This window comes from Pelophylax lessonae, assembly GCF_965119305.1.
Source record: "Pelophylax lessonae genome assembly, chromosome: 6".
In the NCBI taxonomy this organism is placed as follows: domain Eukaryota; kingdom Metazoa; phylum Chordata; class Amphibia; order Anura; family Ranidae; genus Pelophylax; species Pelophylax lessonae.
Window position 1 is genome coordinate 33,998,714 of NC_138773.1, and position 26,883 is coordinate 34,025,596.

General features: G+C 48.5%; 1 protein-coding gene across 1 annotated transcript in view; it reads left to right on the top strand.

The window, feature by feature from the left end:
* The window catches only part of ALDOA (aldolase, fructose-bisphosphate A), a 45,775-nt gene extending 33,343 nt beyond the window's left edge, over positions 1–12,432 (top strand). The window contains exons 3-9 of the mRNA XM_082261160.1: positions 2,675–2,886; positions 2,971–3,025; positions 5,330–5,490; positions 7,115–7,198; positions 9,451–9,625; positions 9,716–9,915; positions 12,271–12,432. Of these exons, the coding sequence (XP_082117286.1) occupies positions 2,675–2,886; positions 2,971–3,025; positions 5,330–5,490; positions 7,115–7,198; positions 9,451–9,625; positions 9,716–9,915; positions 12,271–12,366 (983 nt within the window). The 3' untranslated portion in view covers positions 12,367–12,432. The remainder of the gene's footprint in view (positions 1–2,674; positions 2,887–2,970; positions 3,026–5,329; positions 5,491–7,114; positions 7,199–9,450; positions 9,626–9,715; positions 9,916–12,270) is intronic.
* Positions 12,433–26,883: the final 14,451 nt, after the last annotated feature.

Sequence of the window (26,883 nt, forward strand, 5' to 3'; positions counted from 1 at the left end):
GTCTTTTGCAGTTTTCAACAGACAAGACAGCCCTGGACAAAAGATGGCCGATCGTTCGGCCGACGATCAGTACGTGTGTACGGGGCATTAGGCTGTCAGCAGATCGGCCACTACAAACTCAGCAGTGCCTAAAAATGGAGAGCAACTGAGCATGTGCAGAGTAGGGTGAGACCGTGTATTACTGGATTTTAACCATTTGCCAACCGCCCGCCACAGTTTCACTGCGGCAGGCTGGCTCGGCTGCGCGAATCGACGTAAGAGTACGTTGATTTGTGGAAGAGCTCTTGGGGGCATCGGGGATGCCGATCAACAGGACCGGCGGCCACGATTGCCACTGGGCATGTGCGATCGCTCCCTGCTGAGAGAGAAGGATGGTCTGCTGTTGTAAACACAGCAGACCTTTCTCTCAATGATCAGAGCGCCTGTGATCCTCCTTTTTAGGATCACAGGTATCTGTGTTCATTTCACAAGCCCATCCCCCATACAGTTAGAAAGCACCCCCTAGGCTCACAATGAACCCTTTGATCACCCCTAGGTTAACCTTTTCCCTGCCAATGTCATTATTACAGTAACTGTGCATATTTTTTAGCACTGATTACTGTAGTAATGTCACTGGTCCCCCCCCTTCCCCCAAAAGGGTCAAAAATGTCAGTTAGGGGTCTGATCTGTCTGCCACAATGTCACAGTCCTGCTTAAAATCGTTGATCGCCGTCATTCTTGGTAAAAAATAAATAAATAATGACCTAAATATTTCCCCTAGTTTGTAGATGCAATAACTTGTGCGCAAACCAATCGAAATATGCTTATTGCGATATTTTTGGTTAAAAAAAAAAAAAATAAAAAAAAAAAATGTAGCAGAATACAAATTGGCCTAAAGGGATGAAGAATTTTGATTTTTACATTTTTTATTTTTTTTTGGGGGGGGGGGGGGAGAGTGTGTGTGTGTGTATATATATATATATATTTTTTTTTTTTTTTTTTTGTTTATAGAGCAAAAAAAAAAAATTGCACAGGTGATTAAATGCCATCAAAAGAAAGCTCTAAAAAAGAAAAGGACGGACATCAATTTTATTTAGGTACAGCGTTGCACGATCGCGCAATTTTCCGTTACAAGTAGCGCAGTGCCGAATCGCAAAATATGGCCTGGTCATTAAGGGGGCAAATCCTTCCGGTCCAGAAGTGGTTGACAGACCAAGCTATGCAGCAAAAGTGGCAGTTAAGGGTTGAGACAAAACCTTTAACACTGACCTTAATCTCCAAAGGAAAAACAAAATGTTTCTGTAACTGGCGAAAAAGTGTTTGCTGGAGTTAGGACTAGTAGATTAATTTTGACTTTACATAAGTGACTAACAAATTAAAATCTAACACTACCCCCCCCCCCCCATAGGGTGACAGTGCTGCTGCGCAAGGGGGGCTGTGCTGCTCTTCCCATTGATACAGTGGAGGATTAAGCGTGACCAGCCAAGACAGGATCACTAGCTGAAAATGAAGGGGAAAAAAAAAATGTCTAAAATAGAAAATGAATGCAGTCGCCACGTTTAGAGGCTGGTGAGCTGCAATATATTAAATTCTCATTCTTGGGTTTAGATATGATTTAAGACAAATCAAGTTTAACTTGCAATAGTTCCGGTTGTTGAAACCATAGAGGAAGTGAAATAAAATGAACAAATCTGTCCCTGTTGTGCCACCTGTGTTCCTCTCTACCAGTTAATTAGCAGAGACTAACAACTAAGGGCCGAGTTCAGATATAAATATTGAAAGCCTACAGCTGCTGGAAATATTGAGCGCCCACCGCCATAGGTAGTAATATAGAGAGGCTTCCAGCCGCAGGGAGCAATATAGAGCGGCTTCCAGCCGCAGGGAGCAATATAGAGCGGCTTCCAGCCGCAGGGAGCAATATAGAGAGGCTTCCAGCCGCAGGGAGCAATATAGAGCGGCTTCCAGCCGCAGGGAGCAATATAGAGAGGCTTCCAGCCGCAGGGAGCAATATAGAGAGGCTTCCAGCCGCAGGGAGCAATATAGAGAGGCTTCCAGCCGCAGGGAGCAATATAGAGAGGGCTTCCAGCCGCAGGGAGCAATATAGAGGGGCTTCCAGCCGCAGGGAGCAATATAGAGCGGCTTCCAGCCGCAGGGAGCAATATAGAGCGGCTTCCAGCCGCAGGGAGCAATATAGAGCGGCTTCCAGCCGCAGGGAGCAATATAGAGAGGCTTCCAGCCGCAGGGAGCAATATAGAGAGGGCTTCCAGCCGCAGGGAGCAATATAGAGAGGGCTTCCAGCCGCAGGGAGCAATATAGAGGGGCTTCCAGCCGCAGGGAGCAATATAGAGGGGCTTCCAGCCGCAGGGAGCAATATAGAGGGGCTTCCAGCCGCAGGGAGCAATATAGAGGGGCTTCCAGCCGCAGGGAGCAATATAGAGAGGCTTCCAGCCGCAGGGAGCAATATAGAGAGGCTTCCAGCCGCAGGGAGCAATATAGAGAGGCTTCCAGCCGCAGGGAGCAGTATTGAGAGGCTTCCAGCCGCAGGGAACAATATAGAGAGGCTTCCAGCCGCAGGGAGCAATATAGAGAGGCTTCCAGCCAATATTGTGAGATGTGAGAAATTCATTCATGCTGACCTGTGCAGGTAATGAAAGGTCAAGTTTTTAATAACCTTTCTTGGCTTTTCGTTCTGTAGGCAGCATTGCCAAGCGTCTGAGCTCCATTGGCGTAGAGAACACAGAGGAGAACCGCCGCTTCTACCGCCAGCTGCTGTTCACCGCCGACGACAGAGTCAACCCCTGCATTGGTGGCGTCATCCTGTTCCACGAGACTCTCTACCACAAGTCAGACAATGGCACCCCATTTACCAAGGTCATCACAGACAAGGGAGCCATTGTGGGAATCAAGGTGAGGCAAGGGGGATTGTGGGTAGGTTGGTATTAAATATATTCGGTTCTAGCATCGGCTGTAACGGTTCTCTTTCTTTCCTAGGTTGACAAAGGTGTTGTCCCACTGGCTGGAACCAACGGAGAGACCACAACACAGGGTAAGAGAGATGCAGATCAGGCCATTGGAAGAAGTGTAGGACAATGTGAATTGAGCTGGTCAGGGGTTATGCCCCAGGGCATAAGGAAATGACCATCGCCAGGTCCAGGCACCATCACAGGGGAGCAGATCACATGTTTCTCCATACATGGAAGTGCCAGGTCTCACTAGTTGTTAAGGAGAAAGAAGCAGCTAGGGAGCACAGGGAGTATATGGGGGTCATGAGGATGCCCTGCTCGGGGAGTCTTTTGTCCTGCATGGCCAAGATAACAGGATCTCTTTAAATCTAGCTTTATCTTGACATATTTGACAATTCTTTTGATCAGTAGACAAAAATGTAGAGCATCAGGTGACCCCCCCCCCCCCTTCCTCCTTAAAGCAACCTTTTTAACCTTCCCTACACAGAGAAACCATTAACCTAACTTTCCAGTCTCCAGGAACCCCTGCTAAAAGTTACAATCCGTGCCAGGTCAAGGGGTGGGCAGGAAGGACGGCTGCCCTGGGCACTATGGTTTCACGTGAGGTGGGGGGGGGGGGGGGAGGAGATTTTTGTTTGGAGGGGCAATTGGGGGGGGGGGGGCAGCAAGAATTGCTAGGGGTAGTGATTTAAGGGGATTTGTGATATGGGGGGGGGAGGAGGATTTGTTCTAGGGGGGGGACTTGTGTTAGGGGGAGAGAATTTGTGCTAGATAAGGGGATATGTTGAATGGGGGGAGGAGAATTGTGCTTGGAGGGGAAATTTTGTTTGCAGGGGGGGGGGGGATTTGTGCTAGTGTGTACTCAGAGGGGGAATTTGAGGGGTAAAGGATTTGTGCTAGACAGGGTGAATTTTTTCTTTCTTTTTTTTTTTTTTTTTGGGAGGGGCATGTGTGTGTGGGGGGGGGGGGGATTTGTGCTGAAAGAGGGGAGTTCAGCAGCAAGGAGTGGATTTGTGGGAATTAAAGAGGAAGTAACCCCCTCCCCAAGAAAAAAAAACTCCTGTAAGACAAAGGTGTAATGAGCTAGTATGCATCGCATACTAGCTCATTATGAAATACTTGCATTAGAACAAAGCCCCCGCAGTGCCGCCCGCTCAGCGACAGGACAGCTGACAAGTTCGGCCGTCCTGCTTTGTGTCATCTGGCCATCTGACGGGCCGCAGGCACGATGACATCACTCCCGCGCATGCACGCGGGAGCCAACGTTCACGGCACAGGGCTCTGAAGGAACGGCACGGGTGGCACATGCGCCGATCACGTCATCAGCTGCATTAAAAGTAAATATCTTTGAAACGGTGCAAGTTTAGGAGATATTTACAGTACCTATAGGTAAGGCTTATCTATTTGGTACAAGTTTTAAGAGAGGGTTCACAACCTCTTTAATGCTTAGGGGGTAAGCATGCTCAGTTTCTCTTTTTTTTTTTTTTTTTTTTTTTTTTTTTTTTTTTTTTTTTTGGAGGGGGGGGGGGGGGGGATTTTTTGCTGGCGCATAGTGCTCATACATCTTAAAGGGGGAGTGGAGTTTGGCATCTTCACCCTGGGCTCTAGATGACCTTGTCCTGGCACTGGTTACAAGATCTATAACTCCTGATACATTAGTGTGATAGTCCGTGGGATAAATGCTCCTTACACTTGTGGTCATTGGGAAGGATTACTACCTTACAAACATCTAAAGAGATCAATGGTGTCAGTAGGAACTTATCTGAGAGTCAGAAATTGCTCATTGCTCAAGGAACCCTGAGCAACCTCTGGAGGAACCCCAGGGTTCCATGGAACTCCAGTTGAGAGATCCTGGCTTAAAGTATATGTAAAGCCCTGAGACTTTTTTAATGCTTTGAGAAAAGTAGGGCAGGGGTAGGTAACCTTGGCACACCAGCTGTGGTACAAGTAGAAATCCCATCATGCCCCTGCTTGAAGGAGTCATGGTTATGGGTGTCATTCTTGCAGTGGTTCATGGGACTTTTAGTTTCACCACCTGGAGTTCAGAGTTCAAAGTTTATACCCCCGTCAGGGTTTTTTTGCTCTTTTGTGAGATCTCTCTTAGACAGTTGTCAACAGAATAGGTGTCCCCATTGGAAGATTTCCTCTCCCCCCCCTTGTGTTCCTTTTTTGAACACTTAAACCTTTTGGGTCTCCCATCACTTTCAGTAGACCATGATAACCAAGACCAATAGAGAAGGGTGACTTTTTGGTTATTGGTGAAAAGTTTAGCTTTACATGCACTTCAATCTGATTCTAGACCTAAGAGCTTGTATTCAGGTCTGCTCTATTCTGTAACAGAAGGGTTTTGTGGGTTCCATGTAATACATCTGTGCTCCCTCCCTTAGGTCTGGATGGCCTGTCTGAGCGTTGTGCCCAGTACAAGAAGGACGGCGCTAACTTCGCCAAGTGGCGTTGTGTGCTGAAGATCTCTGACCACACCCCCTCTCGTCTCGCCATCATTGAGAATGCCAACGTCCTTGCTCGTTATGCCAGCATTTGCCAACAGGTAACAAACCATTTGTCTCTCTCTTTTCCCCTCCCTCTTCTTTTTGAAGTGATCCTTCATTTTTCTCAGCGTAAAAAGGTATCTAAACTCACCCCTATCTGCGACATATACCCTCCATTCCTCACTCCTGAACCTCTCACTGTTCAGTTACTGGGGCCAGGGCAGGAAAGCCCTGTGTAAGCTCCATACTGACCTGCTGGAGCTTACACAGGTTCACAGACTCCTTCCTGTCCATTATTGATGTGTGTCTCATGACTGTGGAACTGCAAGCCAAAATCATCGAGAGGTGACCCAGCCCTCTGTTATATCGCAATTTTTAGGATTGCCACACAATGACTCAATGTTCAGAGGAACGCTCTTCTATTTTGTAATTTTTATGATTGCACAGTTCTGGTTGTATCCTGAAGACTTGTAGAATGTAGAGGATGATGCAGGCCTATTACAGCAATAAACCTTTACTCACTGACCGCATATGTAGAAAGACCTCCACTTCTGTATTATCAGAATAAGAGTGTGAGGAGGAAGCTGTAAGCAAGGACATTACATTTTATGTGTATCCTGAGTATGCTGAGAAGGGTGTCAGGGGCTATTCTAATGCTACGTATTCCTGGACCTGTTCTTCAATGGATTGAGCTGTGCTGTGCAGTCACATGACTATCCTTCAGAAAGGCTCTTTCCCCGTTACTGGACACACGGATATGGGATTGTGGTAGAATGGCCTACTTAGTTTATGTCAGAGCAAAAAAATAATTGCAGTACATCTCTGCAATACATGCGCATTAGTCCATGTCGGTATTCCATGCGCATTAGTCCATGTCGGTATTCCATGCGCATTGGCCCATGTCGGTATTCCATGCGCATTGGCCCATGTCGGTATTCCATGCGCATTGGCCCATGTCGGTATTCCATGCGCATTGGCCCATGTCGGTATTCCATGCGCATTGGCCCATGTCGGTATTCCATGCGCATTGGCCCATGTCTGTATTCCATGCGCATTGGCCCATGTCTGTATTCCATGCGCATTGGCCCATGTCTGTATTCCATGCGCATTAGCTCATGTCTGTATTCCATGCGCATTAGCTCATGTCTGTATCCCATGCGCATTGGCCCATGTCTGTATTCCATGGGCATTGGCCCATGTCTGTATTCCATGGGCATTGGCCCATGTCTGTATTCCATGGGCATTGGCCCATGTCTGTATTCCATGCGCATTGGCCCATGTCTGCATCCCATGCGCATTGGCCCATGTCTGCATCCCATGGACGTTTAGCTATACTTGTAGGAACCCTGCAACTACAGAAAAGTATGTATTGATCCTGCTAGAAATGCACTTTGTTTGTAATTTCATGTTGTGGGCTGAAAACCTTTTCTGCACTGAAATCACAAGCAAAGGTGTCAGCCCTGCCTAGTTGTCATGTGATATCTTCCCCCCCCCCCTCTTTATCTTTACAACATGGGGGAGGGGGGATTGTTTTGTAGTCTATGATTAGAACAAGGAGGGTTGATTAGACTCCTTGAGAACACAGAGGGCACAAGACAGTCTTGGATTTCTGACCCATTTTTTTTTTTTTTTTTTTTTTTACTGGTACGTTTGTCTAACCTTTGACCCTTTATATCTCTGCAGAACGGTATTGTCCCCATTGTGGAGCCTGAGGTTCTTCCTGATGGTGACCATGATCTGAAGAGGTGCCAGTACGTCACTGAGAAGGTACGGGACTTTAGTTCTCTAAAGCTGGGTAGACACAGCTGGAGGGCCCAGCCACTGTAGATGGGACTTATAATGTAATCCAATGGCACAGCACACAGCTATGTCTATCAGAAATGCCTTCCAAGGATTTGTTAAAGCTGAACTCTAGGCCAAATATGAAGCTCTATAATCAATAATCCATCAATAAATATATTGAATAAATACAATGTGAGCACCTGACTTCGACCTGCTATCAGCTTCTCGCAGTCCCTATAGAACAGGGCTGGAGTGGAATAGGAAGAAGCCGCATAAAGTCAATGAGTTCTTGGGGTGTCAAGGAGCATGCTGATAGGTGGAAAGTGCAGAGTGACAAGGAGATGAGCTCCTCGCTGTACTTCTTCTTTCACTGTCCAGTCACGAGCTGGGGAGGATCTAGGATGACTCCGATGGGCTCAGAGGAAGTGGTTTGAATGATGCTAGCCATCTAATGGCAGAAAAAAGTACTGCAGGGGAGATCTCTAGATCAAAAGTATATATTGCAACAAACGTTGCCTTTTTTTATTTTGTTATCTTTGACTGGAGTTCAGCTTTAAGCTGGACCCCCATCTACAACATTTCTTCATTATCAACCGATCATAAACACCTTTTTTTTAATAATAAACAAATCTCCTCCATTTAGTAACTGTTAAAGGCAAAGTCCAGCTTTTAGACCATGCTTTGTTAGACCCATATTTAGTGTCACATAAAGCATGTACACACCTCCAGCTTGGTTCATCTCCCAAAATAAGGCAGTGCTCAGATCTTCTCCCCTGTCTCCTATATAGGCCAGTGCTTAGATGCCCCCTCTACAGGCCAGTGCAAAGATGCCTGCCCCCCCCCCCCCTAAACTGTACAGGCCAGTGCACTGCTAAGATGCCGGACCCCCTCCCCCCCCACCCTGTACAGGCCAGTGCTAAGATGCCTGCCCCCCCCTCCTAAACTGTACAGGCCAGTGCTAAGATGCCTGCCCCCCCCCTCCTAAACTGTACAGGCCAGTGCTAAGATGCCTGCCCCCCCTAAACCGTACAGGCCAGTGCTAAGATGCCTGCCCCCCCCTAAACTGTACAGGCCAGTGCTAAGATGCCTGCCCCCCCCCCTCCTAAACTGTACAGGCCAGTGCTAAGATGCCTGCCCCCCCCCCTCCTAAACTGTACAGGCCAGTGCTAAGATGCCTGCCCCCCCCCCTCCTAAACTGTACAGGCCAGTGCTAAGATGCCTGCCCCCCCCCCCCTAAACTGTACAGTCCAGTACTAAGATGCCTGCCCCTCCTAAATTGTACAGGCCAGTGATAAGATGCCTGCTTTCCCCCCCCCCCCGAAACTGTACAGGCCAGTGCTAAGATGCCTGCCCCCCCTAAACCGTACAGGCCAGTGCTAAGATGCCTGCCCCCCCCTAAACTGTACAGTCCAGTACTAAGATGCCTGCCCCCCTCCTAAACTGTACAGGCCAGTGCTTGCATGCCTGCCCCCCCTACCCTATACAGGCCAGTGCTAAGGTGCCTGCCCCCCTCCTAAACTGTACAGGCCAGTGCTAAGGTGCCTGCCCCCCCCCCTAAACTGTACAGGCCAGTACTAAGATGCCTGCCCCTCCTAAATTGTACAGGCCAGTGATAAGATGCCTGCTTCCCCCCCCTAAATTGTACAGGCCAGTGATAAGATGCCTGCTTCCCCCCCCTAAATTGTACAGGCCAGTGCTAAGATGCCTGCCCCCCCCCCTCCCCTCCTAAACTGTACAGGCCAGTACTAAGATGCCTGCTTCCCCCCCTAAACTGTACAGGCCAGTGCTAAGGTGCCTGCCTCCCCTCCTAAACTGTACAGGCCAGTGCTAAGGTGCCTGCCCCCCCCCCCTACCCTGTAGAGGCCAGTGCCAAGTGGCCGGCCCCCCCTTACCTTGTACAGGCCAGTGCTAAGATGCCTGCCCCCTCTCTCACCCTATGCAGGCCAGTGCTAAGAGACTTGTCCCCCCTACCCTGTACAGGCCAGTGCTCGGATGGCCCCCTTTCCTCTATAGACCAAGCATGTCTATTACCCTGATGTAAAAGTTCATAGACTGAATTGTGCGCGCCCAGTTCACCCTCCCTAGGGTCAGTGGGCTTTTTTTTTTTTTTTTTTTTATATGACTATATACCGATGAGACGTGACTATATACCGATGAGACGTGACTATATACCGATGAGACGTGACTATATACCGATGAGACGTGACTATATACTGATGAGACATCTCTCCTGGCAGGTCCTGGCTGCTGTGTACAAAGCCCTCAGTGACCACCATGTCTACCTGGAGGGAACTCTTCTCAAACCCAACATGGTGACCCCCGGCCATGCCTGCACCAAGAAGTACGCACCTGAGGAGGTTGCCATTGCAACAGTCACCGCCCTGAGGCGCACCGTGCCACCCGCAGTCACTGGTAAGAGGGGGATATGGAGTCTTCTTAGGAATGATAGGGGGGGAGGAGAGCTGTCATCCTAATGATATGGTGTTTGTTTGCCCCGTGCAGGTATCACCTTCCTGTCCGGAGGTCAGAGTGAGGAGGAGGCTACCATTCATCTGAATGCCATCAACAAGTGCCCCCTGCAGAAGCCCTGGGCTCTGACCTTCTCTTTCGGCCGTGCCCTCCAGGCCTCCGCCCTTAAAGCCTGGAGCGGAAAGAAGGAGAACGTCAAGAGCGCCCAAGAGGAATACACCAAGCGTGCACTGGTACGTACCCCTAACTGCAGTGCACACCGCCGCCACTAGATGTCCTCTTTCCCTTTCCTTTCCTACTGCATTAAAGTGCCAGTATTACAAAAAAATACTGGATCTCTTCTACCATAGCAAGACTTCCTGCAATTGTTTTTAAAGGTAGCGTTCCACTTTAAGAAGTGTCGGCTGCAGATGGGCTTTTATTTGTCTGTAATGTGATGCAACTTTTGTTAAAGGAAGTGGGAAAATATCACCTGCTGGCAGGATCAACAGGCGGTAAAACTGTTAACCCTTTCCTGGACAACCAATCAGCTGGAAGGGTCTGCCTGATCACATGACCACTGTCATGGGGTAATATATAAAAAATAAAATAAAATCTAGACAAACTTTCCACATGCTGACCAGACTTTTTCTGGCACTTTTTGTTTGTAAGTTCAAGTCAGTATTTTTTGCTAGAAAATTACTTAGAATCCCCAAAAAAAAAATTATATATATATATATATATATATATATATATATATATATATATATATATATATATATATATATATATATATATATAATTTTTTTTTTTTTTTTTTATTTTTTTTTTTTGCGGCGACGCCAGAGAATAAAATCAATTGCAATCGTTGCAATTTCTTATGTCACACTGTATTTGCACAGCGGTTTTTCAAACGCAACTTTTTTTGCTGTGACATCACTTTCGGTTTACTTGGCTGGCAATGGCGCCAATTTAAAAAAAATGACTGTATTCAAAAATGCAAATTTTAGTGTTTTTGAATGCTTTTAAGTGCAATAGAGGGATATGGGTGTCTTTTAGACCCCCCGATTCCTCCATAAAGAGTACCTGTCGCTGCCTATTACTGTCAAAAGGAATGTTTACATTGCTTGTGACAGCAATAAAAGTGATCAGAATTTTTTTTCTGTTTTTTATTTTATTTAAGGAGACATTAAAAAAAAAAAACAAAAAAAAATAAATAAATAGAATACATTTTTTTTTTTTTTTTTTTTAAATTCTGTCTGTTGATTTGAGAGCTCTGCAACCTAACCACTCATGCTGCCTGGTGATTGGAGAGCTCTTCCACCTAATGGCTCATGCTGCCTGGTGATTGGAGAGCTCTTCCACCTAATAGCTCATGCTGCCTGTTGATTGGAGAGCTCTGCAACCTAATGGCTCATGCTGCCTGGTGATTGGAGAGCTCTGCAACCTAATGGCTCATGCTGCCTGGTGATTGGAGAGCTCTGCTACCTAACCACTCATGCTGCCTGGTGATTGGAGAGCTCTGCTACCTAACCACTCATGCTGCCTGGTGATTGGAGAGCTCTGCTACCTAACCACTCATGCTGCCTGGTGATTGGAGAGCTCTGCAACCTAATGACTCATGCTGCCTGTTGATTGGAGAGCTCTTCCACCTAATGGCTCATGCTGCCTGGTGATTGGAGAGCTCTGCTACCTAACCACTCATGCTGCCTGGTGATTGGAGAGCTCTTTCACCTAATGGCTCATGCTGCCTGTTGATTGGAGAGCTCTTCCACCTAATGGCTCATGCTGCCTGGTGATTGGAGAGCTCTGCTACCTAACCACTCATGCTGCCTGGTGATTGGAGAGCTCTGCTACCTAACCACTCATGCTGCCTGGTGATTGGAGAGCTCTGCTACCTAACCACTCATGCTGCCTGGTGATTGGAGAGCTCTGCTACCTAACCACTCATGCTGCCTGGTGATTGGAGAGCTCTGCAACCTAATGACTCATGCTGCCTGTTGATTGGAGAGCTCTTCCACCTAATGGCTCATGCTGCCTGGTGATTGGAGAGCTCTGCTACCTAACCACTCATGCTGCCTGGTGATTGGAGAGCTCTGCTACCTAACCACTCATGCTGCCTGGTGATTGGAGAGCTCTGCTACCTAACCACTCATGCTGCCTGTTGATTGGAGAGCTCTTCCACCTAATGGCTCATGCTGCCTGGTGATTGGAGAGCTCTGCAACCTAATGACTCATGCTGCCTGTTGATTGGAGAGCTCTTCCACCTAATGGCTCATTCTGCCTGTTGATTGGAGAGCTCTGTAACCTAATGGTTCATACTGCCTATTGATTGGAGAGCTCTTCCACCTAATGGCTCATGCTGCCTGGTGATTGGAGAGTTCTGTAACCTAATGACTCATGCTGCCTGGTGATTGGAAGTTCTGTAACCTAATGGCTCATGCTGCCTGTTGATTGGAGGGCTCTGGTTCTGACTTGGCAGATGGAATTTGGACCTCTGCAGAGAGACCACCGATTCCACTGATGTATACTGTAACATTTTAGTAGGGAAAGATTCCATATTTATTTATTTTTTTGCTGACTTTCTTTTTTTTTTTTTGTCTTTTTAGGCCAACAGCCTGGCTGCCCAAGGAAAGTACGTTCCCTCTGGACAGGCCGGAGCAGCCGCCGGAGAGTCCCTCTTCGTCTCCAACCATGCCTACTAAAGTGCCCCTCCCCCTCTTCTTTGTGGTGGTGTCTGTGTAGTGTGAGGTTCCCCCCCCCCCCCTCTGCAGAGCGATAATTCGCCTCCTGTTAGACCCCACCTGCAGAGCGTTACACGGTTAGCCTACGTTACCCCTCCCCCACCCCCCACGGAGCCCGGCCCGCTCTGCTGACACCTGCAGGGGCTTGCAGAGGGTGTGAATGGTGAGCGCAGGGGAGGGGCGTGTCTGAGTGAGTGAGTGCTGCGTCCATCTACTGTCCCTGTCCTCGGCTCTGAGTCACCGTATTTATGTCACTGCTGGGTATATCTACTCAATAAAGCAGATCGATGAACCACAACGCCCTCCGTGTTTGTGTCCACTTTATGGCCTTACTCCATCCGGGCCTGCTCACTTCTTACATTTAACTGGTTGGTAAAGTTTCTTATCCTGGTGTCACAGGGACAGGAAGTGATGGGAAATGTCACCAATGGGGACACAGATAAAACCCATTTTAATGTGTGTGCCTTCCTGTCCCTGTGACAACTGCTTTTCGATCCAGGTTTTTTGTGCTGGTGTCACATAAAAAGGAAGTCATGGGAAATCTATCCAATGGGGACACAGACAGACAAAAACACAGTTTGATCTCTGTACCTTCCTGCATCTGTGACAACTGCTCTCCCATCCAAGTTTTTTTTTGTACTGGTGTCACAGGGACAGGAAGTGATGGGAAATCTCTCCAATGGGTACAAAGACCAAACACATTGTAATGTCTGTGCCTTTCTGTCCCTGTGACTACTGCTCCCTTTTCCACGTTTCTAGTTCTGGTGTCACAGGGACAGGAAGTGATAGTTCTGGTGTCACAGGGAGAGGAAGTGATGGGAAATCTCTCCAATGGGGGACACAACAAAATCACATGGTGCCTGCGTCTTCCTGTCCCTGTGACAGCTGCTCCCCATACAAATTTCTAATCATGGTGTCACAGGGACAGGAGGTGATGGGAAATCTCACGAATGGGGACAGAGACCAAACACATTGTAATGTCTGTGCCTTCCTGTCCCTGTGACTACTGCTCCCTTTTCCACGTTTCTAGTTCTGGTGTCACAGGGACAGGAAGTGATGGGAAATCTCTCCAATGGGGACACAGACAAAAAAACACAAGTTTGATATCTGTACCTTCCTGCATCTGTGACAACTGCTCTCCCATCCAGTTTTTTTTCTACTGGTGTCACAGGGACAGGAAGTGATGGAAAATCTCTCCAATGGGGACGCAAACAGGGGGGGGGGGAACCTTTTGATGCCTGTGCCTTCCTATCCCTGTGACAACTGCTCTTCAATCCAGGTTTCTTGTGCTGGTGTCACATAAAAAGGAAGTCATGGGAAATCTATCCAATGGGGACACAGACAAAAACACATTTTGATCTCTGTACCTTCCTGCATCTGCTCTCCCATCCAAGTTTTTTGTACTGGTGTCACATGGACAGGAAGTGATGGGAAATCTCTCCAATGGGCACAAAGACCAAACACATTGTAATGGCTGTGCCTTCCTGTGACTACTGCTCCCTTTTCCACGTTTCTAGTTCTGGTGTCAAAGGGACAGGAAGTGATGGGAAATCTCAACAATGGGGGACACAGACAAAAACACATGAGGTGTGTGCCTTCCTGTCCCTGTGACAACTGCTCTCCATACAAGTTTCTCATCCTGGTGTCACATGGACAGGAAGTGATGGAAAATCTCTCCAATGGGGACGCAAACGGGGGTGGGGGGACCTTTTGATGCCTGTGCCTTCCTATCCCTGCGACAACTGCTCTTCAATCCAGGTTTCTTGTGCTGGTGTCGCATAAAAAGGAAGTCATGGGAAATCTATCCAATGGGGACACAGACAAAAACATATTTTGATCTCAGTACCTTCCTGCATCTGTGACAACTGCACACGTTTTTTTGTACTGGTGTCACATGGACAGGAAGTGATGGGAAATCTCTCCAATAGGGACAGAGACCAAACACATTTTGATGTCTGCGCCTTCCTGTGACAATTGCTAGTTTTTTCGAAGTTTCTAGTTCTGGTGTCACAGGGACAGGAAGTGATGGGAAATCTCACGAATGGGGACACAGACAAAACGCATTGTAACATCTGTGCGTTCCTGTCCCTGTGACTACTGCTCCCTTTTCCACATTTTGTAGTTCTGGTGTCACAGGGAGAGGAAGTGATGGGAAATCTCTCCAATGAGGACACAGACAAAAACATATTTTGATGTCTGGACCTTCCTGTGACAACTGCTCTCCCATCCAGGTTTTCTTGTCATGGTGTCACATGAACAGAAAGTGCCTTCCTGTCCCTGCGACAGCCGCTTCCCATACAAGTTTCTTGTTCTGGTGTCACAGGGACAGGAAGTGAAGCGAAATCTCACCAATGAGCACACCGTTAAAAAACAAAAAACAAAAAAAAAAACATCGATGGCTTCTTGCCCCTGTGACAACTGCTCTTCATACAGGTTTCTTGTTCTGGTGTCACAGGGACAGGAAGTGATGGGAAATCTAACCAATGAGGACACAGACAAAAACACATTTTGATTTCTGGACCTTCCTGTTTAACTGCTATCCCTCCAGGTTTCTTGTCCTGGTGTCACATGAACAGAAAGTGAATGGAAATCTATCTAAGGGGGACACAAACAAATATGCATCAAAATGTGTGCTTTCCTGCCCCTGCAACAACCGCTTCCCATCCAAGATTTTTTTGTCCTGGTGTCGCATGAACATGAAGTGATGGGAAATCTCACCAATGAGGACACCGTTAAACAATTTTTTTTAAAGGTATTTTATTGAACAAACAAAACAATACATAACAGAGAAATAACCGGAACCATGTCAATTGAGGAGCCAAAAGAGACACACACAAGACTCCATTTCACAACAAAAGCCATGACAAAAATAACATACATAACTGTCAGCCGTACCATTAGTATAGAACCCTAGTCAGAAACTGAAGAAGCAGTCCGGTCAGAGTCCACCCAAAAAGACCAAATTTTCCGGAACTTCTTGGGGCAGCCTCTGGCCTCATACGTCATTTTATACAGAGGCAATGCCTGATTAATGAGAGCAATCCATAATGGAACGTCAGGGGGAGCAGTAGACTTCCATCTAGTAGCTATAGTCTTCCTAGCATAAAAGAATGTCAAGCGGAGAAACAATTTAGTACGAGCAGGGACGTCCTCGTCATCCACATAACCCAGCAGACAACGAAGGGGGCTACAAATATTGGATAACTGAGAGATATCTGCAATAAAAGCTGTGACTTCCGACCAAAAGGCCCGGACAGGTGGACAGTCCCAGAACATATGAAAAAATGAACCATCAGCAGCATTACACTTGGAGCATAGCGGAGAAGGCAATGTACCCATTTTGTGCAGGAGTACTGGGGTATAGTACGCCCTGTAAAGAAGCTTCAATTGGATAACCCTATCCCTAGAGGAGATAACAACAGGTATTTGTTCCGGAAGGACGTCTTGCCACACCTCATCCGACAATTCCGGAATATCCTCCCGCCACTGAGACTCAACCACCGCGAGCCGTTTGGAGTGAGAATGTAAAAGTCGGGTATAATATGTAGAGACCAGCTTCTCATGTGAAGAGTCAGAAAGAAGGTTTTCCAAGGGGGTCGGTTCAAGCGAGACATCACGGAGGCCAAACTGTGCGGCCGCCGTGTGTCTCAATTGCAAGTATCGGTAGTAAGCCGTGGGGGGCAGACCAAAGGTAGATTGCATGTCCGCAAAGGACCTGAAGGTTCCCCGGACATACAAATGAGAAATAGATTTCACCCCTAGGCGGGACCAGAAAAGGCCATCATCCCGACTAAAGAACTCCTTCAGCCGCGGATTGCTCCAAAGGGGGGCATTGGGGGAATGCAGCTCTGGAGGGTCGGAACCATCCAAGGCCGCAGCCGCGAAAATCCGCAGGGTGACAGAAACAAGAGCAGTGTTCGGTCTGCCCATAACGGACCTTCGATGTACCAAGTTTTGCAGTGATTCATAGGAGGTGAAAATAGCCGCCTCCAATGAAGCCGCAGCATTAGCATCCTCCGGGTGGAACCACCAATGAGCATGGGCCAATTGAGACGCGAAGTAGTATAGACGCAAGTTAGGCGCAGCCAGCCCGCCCGCGAGAACCGGCAGCTGCAGAGCATCCCTGGCCACACGCGCCGCCCGACCCCCCCAAATAAAGGAGGTCAGGAGCGAGTCAATGGCCTGAAAGCGGCGCATAGGGACATATACCGGGGAATGGCTGAGCACATACAAAAAACGGGGGAGAAAAATCATTTTAAAAATATTAATCCGGCCTAGCACCGTGAGGGGAAGCGTAGACCAAAGCCGCAGCGAGGACCTAAGACGGGCAACCAGGGGATCCAGGTTGTTGGAAAAGAATCGAGACAAGGGGAGCTGAATCTCAATCCCCAAATATCGAAACCGATCCACAACCTGGAGGGGACAAGAGGCAAGGGAAGGGGGCAGAGCCTGGGGATCCAGGGGGAACAGCGTGGACTTACTCCAATTCACCCTGAAACCAGAGAAGTGACCAAAGCGTTCGATAACATTCAACAGAATAGGGAGGGATTGATAGGGATCCGCCAGATATATCAACATATCGTCCGCGTACAGGGAGACCTTTTCTTCCAAGCCATTGATCACAAAGCCCGCAATACCCTCACAAAGGCGGATCTGCGCAGCCAAGGGCTCAATGGCCAGGGCAAACAACAGCGGAGATAGCGGACACCCCTGCCTGGTGCCCCGAAAAATGGGAAAGGGGTCCGACACAAAACCGTTCACCCGAAGACGAGCACGAGGTAGATAATACAGAAGGCGGACCCAATTTATAAATCCGGGCCCAAAGCCAAATTTCGCCAACACTTCCAATAAATAAGGCCATTCCACGGAGTCGAAAGCCTTATGAGTGTCCAGGGTCACAACGACCCTGGACCCCACAGAGGCATGAGTCGTCTGAAGGTTAGTAAAAAGTCTACGGAGGTTGATCGATGTAGAACGGCCAGGAATAAATCCCGACTGATCCGCACCCACCAAGTCCGTGACAACCGTATTCAGACGCCTCGCGAGGACTTTGGCGAGAATCTTGACATCAGTATTAATAAGCGAGATCGGGCGGTATGACTCACAGAGAAGGGGGTCTTTACGTGGCTTGGGGATGAGCACAATGAGAGCTTCCGTCATAGAGGGTGGCAGACGTCCCTCCTTCAGAGCACAATTGAACACAGTCAGTAAATGGGGGACCAGCAATTCTCTATAGTGCAAGTACCATTCGATAGGAAAACCATCCAGGCCAGGTGTCTTATTGTGTGCGAAAGTGGCTAGGGCCTTGTTTATCTCATCCGCAGTCAGGGGCGAATCCAGAAAACTAGATTGGCCGGCCGACAACTTAGGCAAAGTAATATCATATAAGAAATCATCAAGTTCAACAATGGTATAATGAGCTCTAGATTGGTACAAGGAGGAATAAAAAGCAACAAAACTGGCCAGAACATCGGGGGTTTGTTCCACAATGACACCGGCGTGGCTGGTAATCCGAGGGATGACACAGGGCTGGTATTCCGGCCTAGCCAAATAAGCCAAGAGGCGACTGTTCTTATCGCCCAGTTCAAAAATGCGCTGATTTTGATAAAGGAGTTTCTTCTGTGTACGCTCCACAACCACCAGATCCAAGTCCCGAGCCCTGGCCCGCCAAGAGGCATGGTGCTGGGGAGTAGGGTCATCAGTATATTGTCGTTCAGCCGCATGCAGCGCCAGTTCGGCGTCAACCAACTTAGTCTGGCGAGCCTTCCTGGCACCGCCCACGGCAGACGAAAAGGTACCTCTCATGGTCGCCTTAAAGGCCTCCCAGGTCAACAATTCAGATCCAGCTTGTTTATTGAGTGCCCAATATGAGTTCATCTCCGCCGACCCCTGGTCAGTCACTGCCTGGTCCGCCAGCCACAGGGGGCTGAGCCTCCAAAGTTTATAATTAGGGGGGGACCCCAATGCGAGATCCACCAGTAAAGGGGAGTGATCCGATACTGCGCGGGGCAGATACCTGACACCCGAAAGAAGACTTAGCAGTTCCCGAGGGAGCAGGCAGAGATCAATGCGGGACAATGTATTATGGGAGCTGGAATAACAGGAATACTCAGTAATCCCCCCATGTTTCCATCTCCAGGCGTCCAGGAGATCCAATTTGTCCAAGTAGGAGCATAAAGGAGTCGGTGCGGAGGAGACAGCTCCAGACCTGTCCAGAGCAGCATCGAGGACCGTATTAAAGTCACCCGCCATAATAAGGGGACCCTCAGCCATTTCCAAGACCAGACCCAGCATACGGTCAAAAAACTGTCTAGTAAACGGCGGAGGGACATAAACGTTAACCAGGGTATAGGGCTTACCCAGAAATTCGAAGACAAGAATAATAAAACACCCCGAAGGGTCAGTCTTCAAATGCTTGATGGTGACAGGGGCTGATTTTGCAATTAGAATCGAAGTACCGCGAGCATACGAGGAATACGTAGAGTGTAGCGCGTACGCCACATGCGCCCTCTTTAGGGCCATCACCCTGGACCCCTGGAGATGGGTTTCCTGCAATAAAACAATGTGTGGGTTATGACGTTTTAAATATTCGAAAACCAGGGAACGCTTGACTTTAGAATTTAGCCCCCTGACGTTCCAAGAGACTAAACGGAGAGTAGACATAGTGATATGTTAAAAATCAGCGTTGGTGACCGGGGGGGTCCCAAAAAAGGGGGAGGCCCCCCCCCGAGCACCAAGACCTCACAATATGGATAGGAGGAGAAGGCACAGACAAGAACCAAAATATTATCAAGTACAGCAAGGCAGAAATGAAAATCGTAGCACCTAGGCGTAAAAAAAAACCCTGATAAGAGTCCAAGAAGACATGACGGAGTAAACGCAAATCAAAAAAAGGGGGGAGAGACCCCCACAATCCCAGATAAACACAAAAACAATAGTAACCCAACACCCATCCCACCCTAACCCACCCGGCCCTCAGTCCCCAACAGTTGAGAGCTTGAAATCCCATAACCAGAAAACAGTGTAGTTCAGGGAAACGTGGATCTGCTCGTCCCGAAGCAGACAGGAATGGTAGCAAAAAAAAAGGAAAAAAGGGGGGGAAGGGGAGCAACCATCCCCAAAAATGCCCTTCCAGAGGAACAAGGAGGGTCCCCCCATTCAGGAGGACACCCGACAATCACAAAAAAGAGTTGCAAGGAGGATCATAGAGTATAAAGGTGTATCCCAACGACATCCAGGAGGAAGAAAGGGAAACCTAGCAGCAGTTGCAAGACACAGGCCAGCGATCACCGACGAGGAGACCTATGATCCTGGGAGGGAGGGGAGCGGCGTCCCAAGGAATCCACCCACTGCGCAGCGTCCTGAGGATCCTGAAAAAAGTGGGCTTTACCTTGATAGATGACCCTCAAACGAGCCGGGTACAGGATACTATACGGCAATTGTAAATCCCGCAGTCTCCTCTTAACTGCCATGAAGGAGGCCCGCTGTTTCTGGGTCGCAGCAGAGAAGTCCGGGAAGATAGATACAGCGTGGTTATTATACAGGATTCGGCCCTTGTCCCTAGAGGCCCGGAGCACAGCCTCCCTATCACGGAAGTGCAGGAGCTTGATGAGAAGAGGACGGGGTGGGGCCCCGGGCGGCAAGGGGCGCAATGGCACTCTGTGCGCCCTTTCAATGGCAAACAAGGGGGAGAAAACTTCCTTCCCAAAAGTATCGATAAGCCAATGTTCCATGAATGATTCAGGATTTTTACCCTCCGATCCCTCCGGAAAGCCCAAAAAACGCAAATTATTGCGCCTGAGGCGGTCCTCCATGTCCGTTAGCTTGTCTGTAGTAGCGACATGACCCCTCTGTAACTCTGACACAGTGGACTGCATGGGGCGGTGGGCATCTTCCATGTCACTAATACGCTGCTCCGCGTTGCCCACCCTGTGGCGAAGGTTGTGCACATCCTGTTTGAGAAACGACATGTCCATCTGGACAGACTCAATCTGTGTGGCAAGCGAGGTCTGACAGTGCTGGATAGCGTCCATTATGGCAGACAGGGTAGGTTCGGGCCTATCCACAGACAGAGCAGGCTCCGAGGGTACGGGGGAGCCCAGGGGAGGAGAGAGGGCATCACTTACAGTCACCGCCAGCTGAGACGATCCAGGAGAGACCGCTTCCCCCTCCACAGAGGCCGATGCCATCCGCACAGCCGAAGAGCGAGCGACCTGGGAGGAAGGGCCCGCAGCACGCGCCGGGCCGGCGCCATCTTGGGATCGTGGCAGCGTGAGGTCCGGCGGGCGGATACCGAGTGCCTCTGGACCGGGAGGACCTATTTTGACCATCGCCGTGGGTGCACCGGGATGTCAGGAGACAGGAGACGTCGGAATCAGGTGAGTAGGATGTCGGGTTCCAGCAGGATCACGGAAGGATCAGGGCAGATGGGACAGAGCTCCGGAGCCGCGCTGCTTTCACATCCGAGTTCCGGCCACGCCCCCACCGTTAAACAATTTGATGGCTTCCTGTCCCTGTGACAACTGATCTTCATATAAAACATGTGCCCTGGTTTCACAGGGACAGGAAGTGATGGGAAATATCACCAATGAGGACACAGACAAAAAAAAAACATTTTAATGGATCTTCCTTCCTGTTCCCCATATAAGTTTCTAGTCCTGGTGTCACAATACCAGTAAGTGAAGGAAAATCTCTCTAATGGGGGACACAAACAAAAACACATTTTAATGTCTGTGTCTTCCTCTTACTGGGACAACTGTTCCCCATACAAATTTGTTTTTATCCAGGTGTCACATGGGCAGGAAGTGTAGAAAAATCTCACCAATGGGGACACAGACAAAACACATTTTGATGTGTGTCTTCCTGTTCCTCATACAAGTTTATCCTCCTTGGGTCACATGGACAGGAAGTGATGGGAAATCTCACCAATAGTGATACAAAAAACTTTTGCTTTCTGCTCCTGTGACAACTGCTCTTCCATCCAAGTTTCTCGTCCTGGTGTCACATAAACAGGAATTGATGAGAAATCTCTATAATGGGGGCACAAACAAAAAACAAACGATGTCTGTGTCTTCCGGGCCCTGTGACGACTGCTCCCCATATAAGTGTCTCATTCTGGTGCCACAGGGACAGGAAATGATGGGAAATCTCACTAAGGAGGACACAGACAAAAACACATTTTGATATCTGTGCCTTCCTGCTACTGTGACAACTGCTCTTCCATCCAGGTTTCTTGTCCAGGTGTCACAAGGACAGGAAGTGAAGGAAATCTTACGAATAGGGACGCAGACCAAACACATTTTATTGTCTGTGGTTTCCTGTCCCTGCGATAATGCTTTCCATACAAGTTTCTTGTCCTGGTGTCACAGGGACAGGAAGGGAAGGGAAATCTCATGAATGGGGACACAACAACACATTTTTTCTGTCTCTGCCTTCCTGCGCTGTGACAACTGCTCCCCATACAAGTTTCTTGTTCTGGTGTCACAGGGACTGGAAGTGAAGGGAAATCTCATGAATGGGGACACAAAAACTAATTTTGATGTCTCGGCCTTGCTGCTCCTGTGACAACTGCACCCCGTACCCCAAGTTTCTTGATCTGGTGTCACAGGGACAGGAAGTGATGGGAAATCTCTTCAATGGGGGGCACAGACAAAAACAAATTTTGATGCCTGTGTCTTCTGGTCCCTGTGACAACTGTTCTCCATACATGTTTCTTGTTCTGGTGTCGCAGGGACAGGAAGTGATGGGAAATCTCCCCAATGGGGACACAAACAAAACACATTTTGATATCTGTGCTCTTGTCCCTGTGGGAACTGCTTGCTCTTGATACAAGTTTCTCATCCTGGTGTCACATGGACAGGAAATAATGGTAAATCTCTCTCTAGTGGGGACACAAACAGCTGGAGGGAAACTTACATGGAAGCTGAACTCCAGGCAAATGTAAATAACACACATGCAGCTCTGTTCATTAATACAGCATTATTTTTCCCCACAAGCCGTGTACCTGCATGGGACCTGCTATCGGTCTCTTGCAGTTCCTGTACAGTAGAGCTTAGAATGGGAGAGTAGAAGCAGCACAATCAACTGTGCTGCAGTGCAAGAGGCATGCTGATAGGAGGAGAGACAAGAGAGACAGAGAGATGAGCTCATCAGTCTCCACTTGCTGTCCAGTCGCAGGCTAGGGGAGGAACAAGACTTAACCACTTAAGCCCCCGGAGGATTTGGCTGCTCAAAGACCAGGGCCTATTTTGCGATTCGGCACTGCGTGACTTTAACGGACAATTGCGCGGTCGTGCTGTACACAAATGAAATTGACGTCCTTTTTTCCCCACAAACAGAGCTTTCTTTTGGTGGTATTTGATCACCTATGCGATTTTTATTTTTTGCGCTATAACCAAAAAAAGAGCGACAATTCTGAAAAAATAACAATATTTTTCACATTTTTTTTATATGAAATTCTCCAAAAAAAAAAAGGTAAAAATCAACATTTTTTAACATTTTAGGCCAATTTGTTTTCTGCTACATATTTTTGGTAAAATAAAATCGCAATAAGCGTATTTTGATTGGTTTGCGCAAAAGGTATTGCGTTTACTAACTAAGGGAAAGATTTCTGTCATTTTTATTGTTTTTTTTTTTAACGAGTAATGGCGGCGATCTGCGTTTTTTTTTTTTTGTGGGACTGCGACATTGCTGCGGACACATCGGACCCTTGACTGACATTTTTGACACTTTTGGGGGGACCAGTGACATTACTACAGTAATCAGTGCTATACATATGCACTGTTACTGTAAAAATGACACTGGCAGGGAAGGGGTTAACTTTATTGGTTATCAGTGGGTTAAATGTATCCCTAGGGGTGTGATTCTAACTGTCAGGGGGCGTGGCTTGTTAGATCATCACAGAGACATACCATCCTACATAGCAGGATCGTATAGTCTCTGCAGTTAAACCAGGGAGAATGACAGGCGGCTTTGTTTACATCAGCCGTCTGCCTTTCTCCCTCTCCACGGGAGATCGCGAGTGGCCGGCGGACATCGGAGCCGCCGGTCACTCGCTCGGGGATACCAGGGAACGAGGGGGGGGGGGCAGGAGCACGCCTCCGGCGGCACGCGCTCGCCCCCTAGAGGCTCCTGGGTGAGCGACGTAGCCCTACGTCGGTTTGCCCAGGAGCGGCTGACCGCAGCAGTAAATAGTCGTGCGGCGGTCGGCAAAGCTGTTAAAAAAATAATTTTTTTTAAATTTTACATTTTTTTTTTTTACAATTTTAGTTTTTTTTTTATTGATTCATACAATATTTATAATTTTTTAATAATAATTTGTTCCACAATTTGTAATTTTCTATAGGACAGGGAAGCCTGCAGCTCTGTGGCTGGGAGGGGAGGGAGCGTCACAGTGAAAGGGGGGCACACGGAGGGGGGAATCAGTGTCAAAGAAGCAATTACAGGAAGGATGCCCTGTGTCTGTGTCTCTCCCTGCAGCAGCTGTCAGGAGGGGGAGAAACTGGCTTTCAGCTGCTGCAGAGAGTAGCACAGGGCTTCCATCTGTATTTGCCCCTGCCCCCGACCGCATCGATTCCCCGTGCTGTTGGGGCCTCCTACAGGAGGACTTGTGGTCCCCCCCTATCAGCGGCCCTGCCCGTGGTAGATAAAATTGCTCCCTTGTATATATTTTATCTCTGTATTTGGCTGTTTAGATTCATTTGTTTTTTTTTTTATATACTTTTTTATATTTCCAACCATAATAATCTAGATTATGCCCTTTAATGCTTTACATTATGATTTTCGTAAACTGGCCAAACATTCTAGGGGGGTTTATGTATAAAATATCCATTGTGCGGATATATAAAGCACAACAAATGTTTGCTGTATTGTTTGTAATATGATAGATCATCAGCTCCATCTAGTGGCCATGATGGGATTTTTTTTTCTTTTCTTTTATTGAGGTATTTCAGAAAAATACCACGTTATGTCCATTAGATGGAGCTGATGATCATTGGAGATAATCGCATTATAAACAATACAGCGATCAATTGATATATGCCTGTGTGGGAATGTGCCGACCGCAACTGCCCTATACAGTGGGGCAAATAATTATTTGATCCCCTGAAGATTTTATAAGTGTACCCACTTACAAATAAATGAAGGGTGTATAATTTTTTATCATAGGTGTATTTTAAATGATAGAGACAAAATATCAACCAAAAACCCAAAATAATCACATGATACAGATGTTATAAATTGAGTTGCAGTTCAGTGAGTAAAAAAAGTATTTGATCCCCTACCACTCAACAATAATTCTGCCTTCGATAGACTGATTACAGTATGTGCTCATGGGGTGCACAGATTAGTCCTGTCAATTTAAGAAGATGCTCATAAAGACAACTTGTTATGTGTATAATGCAGAATCTTTCTTCCATTGAAACCTCATCATCATGGGCAAGACCATAGAGCTGTAAAAGGACATCAGGGACAAGATTGTAGACCTGCACAAGGCTGTAATGGGCTACAAGACCATCAGCAAGAAGCCTGTTGAGAAGAAGACAACTGTTGAAGCGATTATTTACAAATGGAAGAAATACAAAATAACCACCAATCTCCCTCCATCTGGAGCTCCATGCAAGATTTTGCCTCATGGGGTGAGGATGATCATGGAAAAGGTGAGGGATCAGCCCAGAACTACACGGGGGGAGCTTGTGAATGATCTCAAGGCAGTTGGGACCACAGTCACCAAACAAACCATTGGTAACACAATACACCGCCCAGGGGCGTACCAAGGGGTTGGCCAGAGTGGTGCCCGCCAGGGGTACAGGCCGAGGGGAGGGTGCAAAAAAATTGGAAGTGTTAGCAGTGATTGTTGCGCCCTCCCCACAGCCTGCACCCCAGGCACTCCCAGGCAGCATGCGGCTCCAATCCCGGAGCCCTGTGTCCACTCCAGGCTGCGTCAGTGCTGGCTCTCCAGGGCTCTGTCTCCGCCCACACATGAGGCCGGTCAGCGGTCACATGACCGTGACATCAATCGGCTCCAGCAGCGGCAGGCTGGGGATGGGGAGTACACTGAGGCTGTCAGAGGAGCCCATACCGCCGACCAGCACCTTCAACCTTCTCTCCACTCCCAGGACAAGCTGACCAGGGGACCTCCCTGTCACCCCCCCTCTCTCTCTCTCTCCCTGTCACCCCCACTCTCATTCTCTCCCTGTCACCCCCCACTCTCATTCTCTCCCTGTCACCCCCCACTCTCATTCTCTCCCTGTCACCCCCACTCATTCTCTCCCTTTCACCCCCTACTCTCATTCTCTCCCTGTCACCCCCCACTCTCATTCTCTCCCTGTCACCCCCCACTCTCATTCTCTCCCTGTCACCCCCCACTCTCATTCTCTCCCTGTCACCCCCACTCTCATTCTCTCCCTGTCACCACCCACTCTTATTCTCTCCCTGTCACCACCCACTCTCATTCTCTCCCTGTCACCCCCACTCTCATTCTCTCCCTGTCACCCCCACTCTCATTCTCTCCCTGTCACCCCCACTCTCATTCTCTCCCTGTCACCCCCACTCTCATTCTCTCCCTGTCACCCCCACTCTCATTCTCTCCCTGTCACCCCCACTCTCATTCTCTCCCTGTCACCCCCCTCTCTCTCCCTGTCACCCCCACTCTCTCTCTCCCTGTCACCCCCACTCTCATTCTCTCCCTGTCACCCCCCTCTCTCTCCCTGTCACCCCCACTCTTATTCTCTCCCTGTCACCCCCCTCTCTCTCCCTGTCACCCCCACTCTCATTATCTCCCTGTCAGCCCCCCTCTCTCTCTCCCTGTCTCCCCCACTATCATTCTCTCCCTGTCTCTCACACTATCATTCTCTCCCTGTCACCTCCACTCTCATTCTCTCCCTGTCACCCCCCTCTCTCTCTCCCTGTCACCCCCACTCTCATTCTCTCCCTGTCACCCCCACTCTCATTCTCTCCCTGTCACCCCCACTCTCATTCTCTCCCTGTCACCCCCACTCTCATTCTCTCCCTGTCACTCCCACTCTCATTCTCTCCCTGTCACCCCCCCTCTCTCCCTGTCAAACCCTCTCCCGGGGGGGGCGCTGATGCAGCTCCTCGCCAAGAGCGCTGGAGATCCTAGGTATGCCTCGGACGTCGCCATGGATTCACATCCTGCAGTGCCTGCAAGGTCCCCCTCCTCAAGACGGCAAACGTACAGACCCGTCTGAAGTTTGCCAATGAACATCTAAATGAATCACAGAAGGATTGGGAGATAGTGCTGTGGTCAGATGAGACCAAAATTGAGCTCTTTGGCATTAACTCAACTCACAGTTTGGATGAAGAAAAATGCTGACCATGACCCTAAAAACACCATCCCTAGAGTCAAGCACGGAGGTGGAAACATGCTTTCGGACTATTTCTCTGCTAAAGGTACAGGACAACTTTGCCGCATTGAGGGGCCAATGGACGGGGCCATATACTGTAAAATCTTGGATGAGA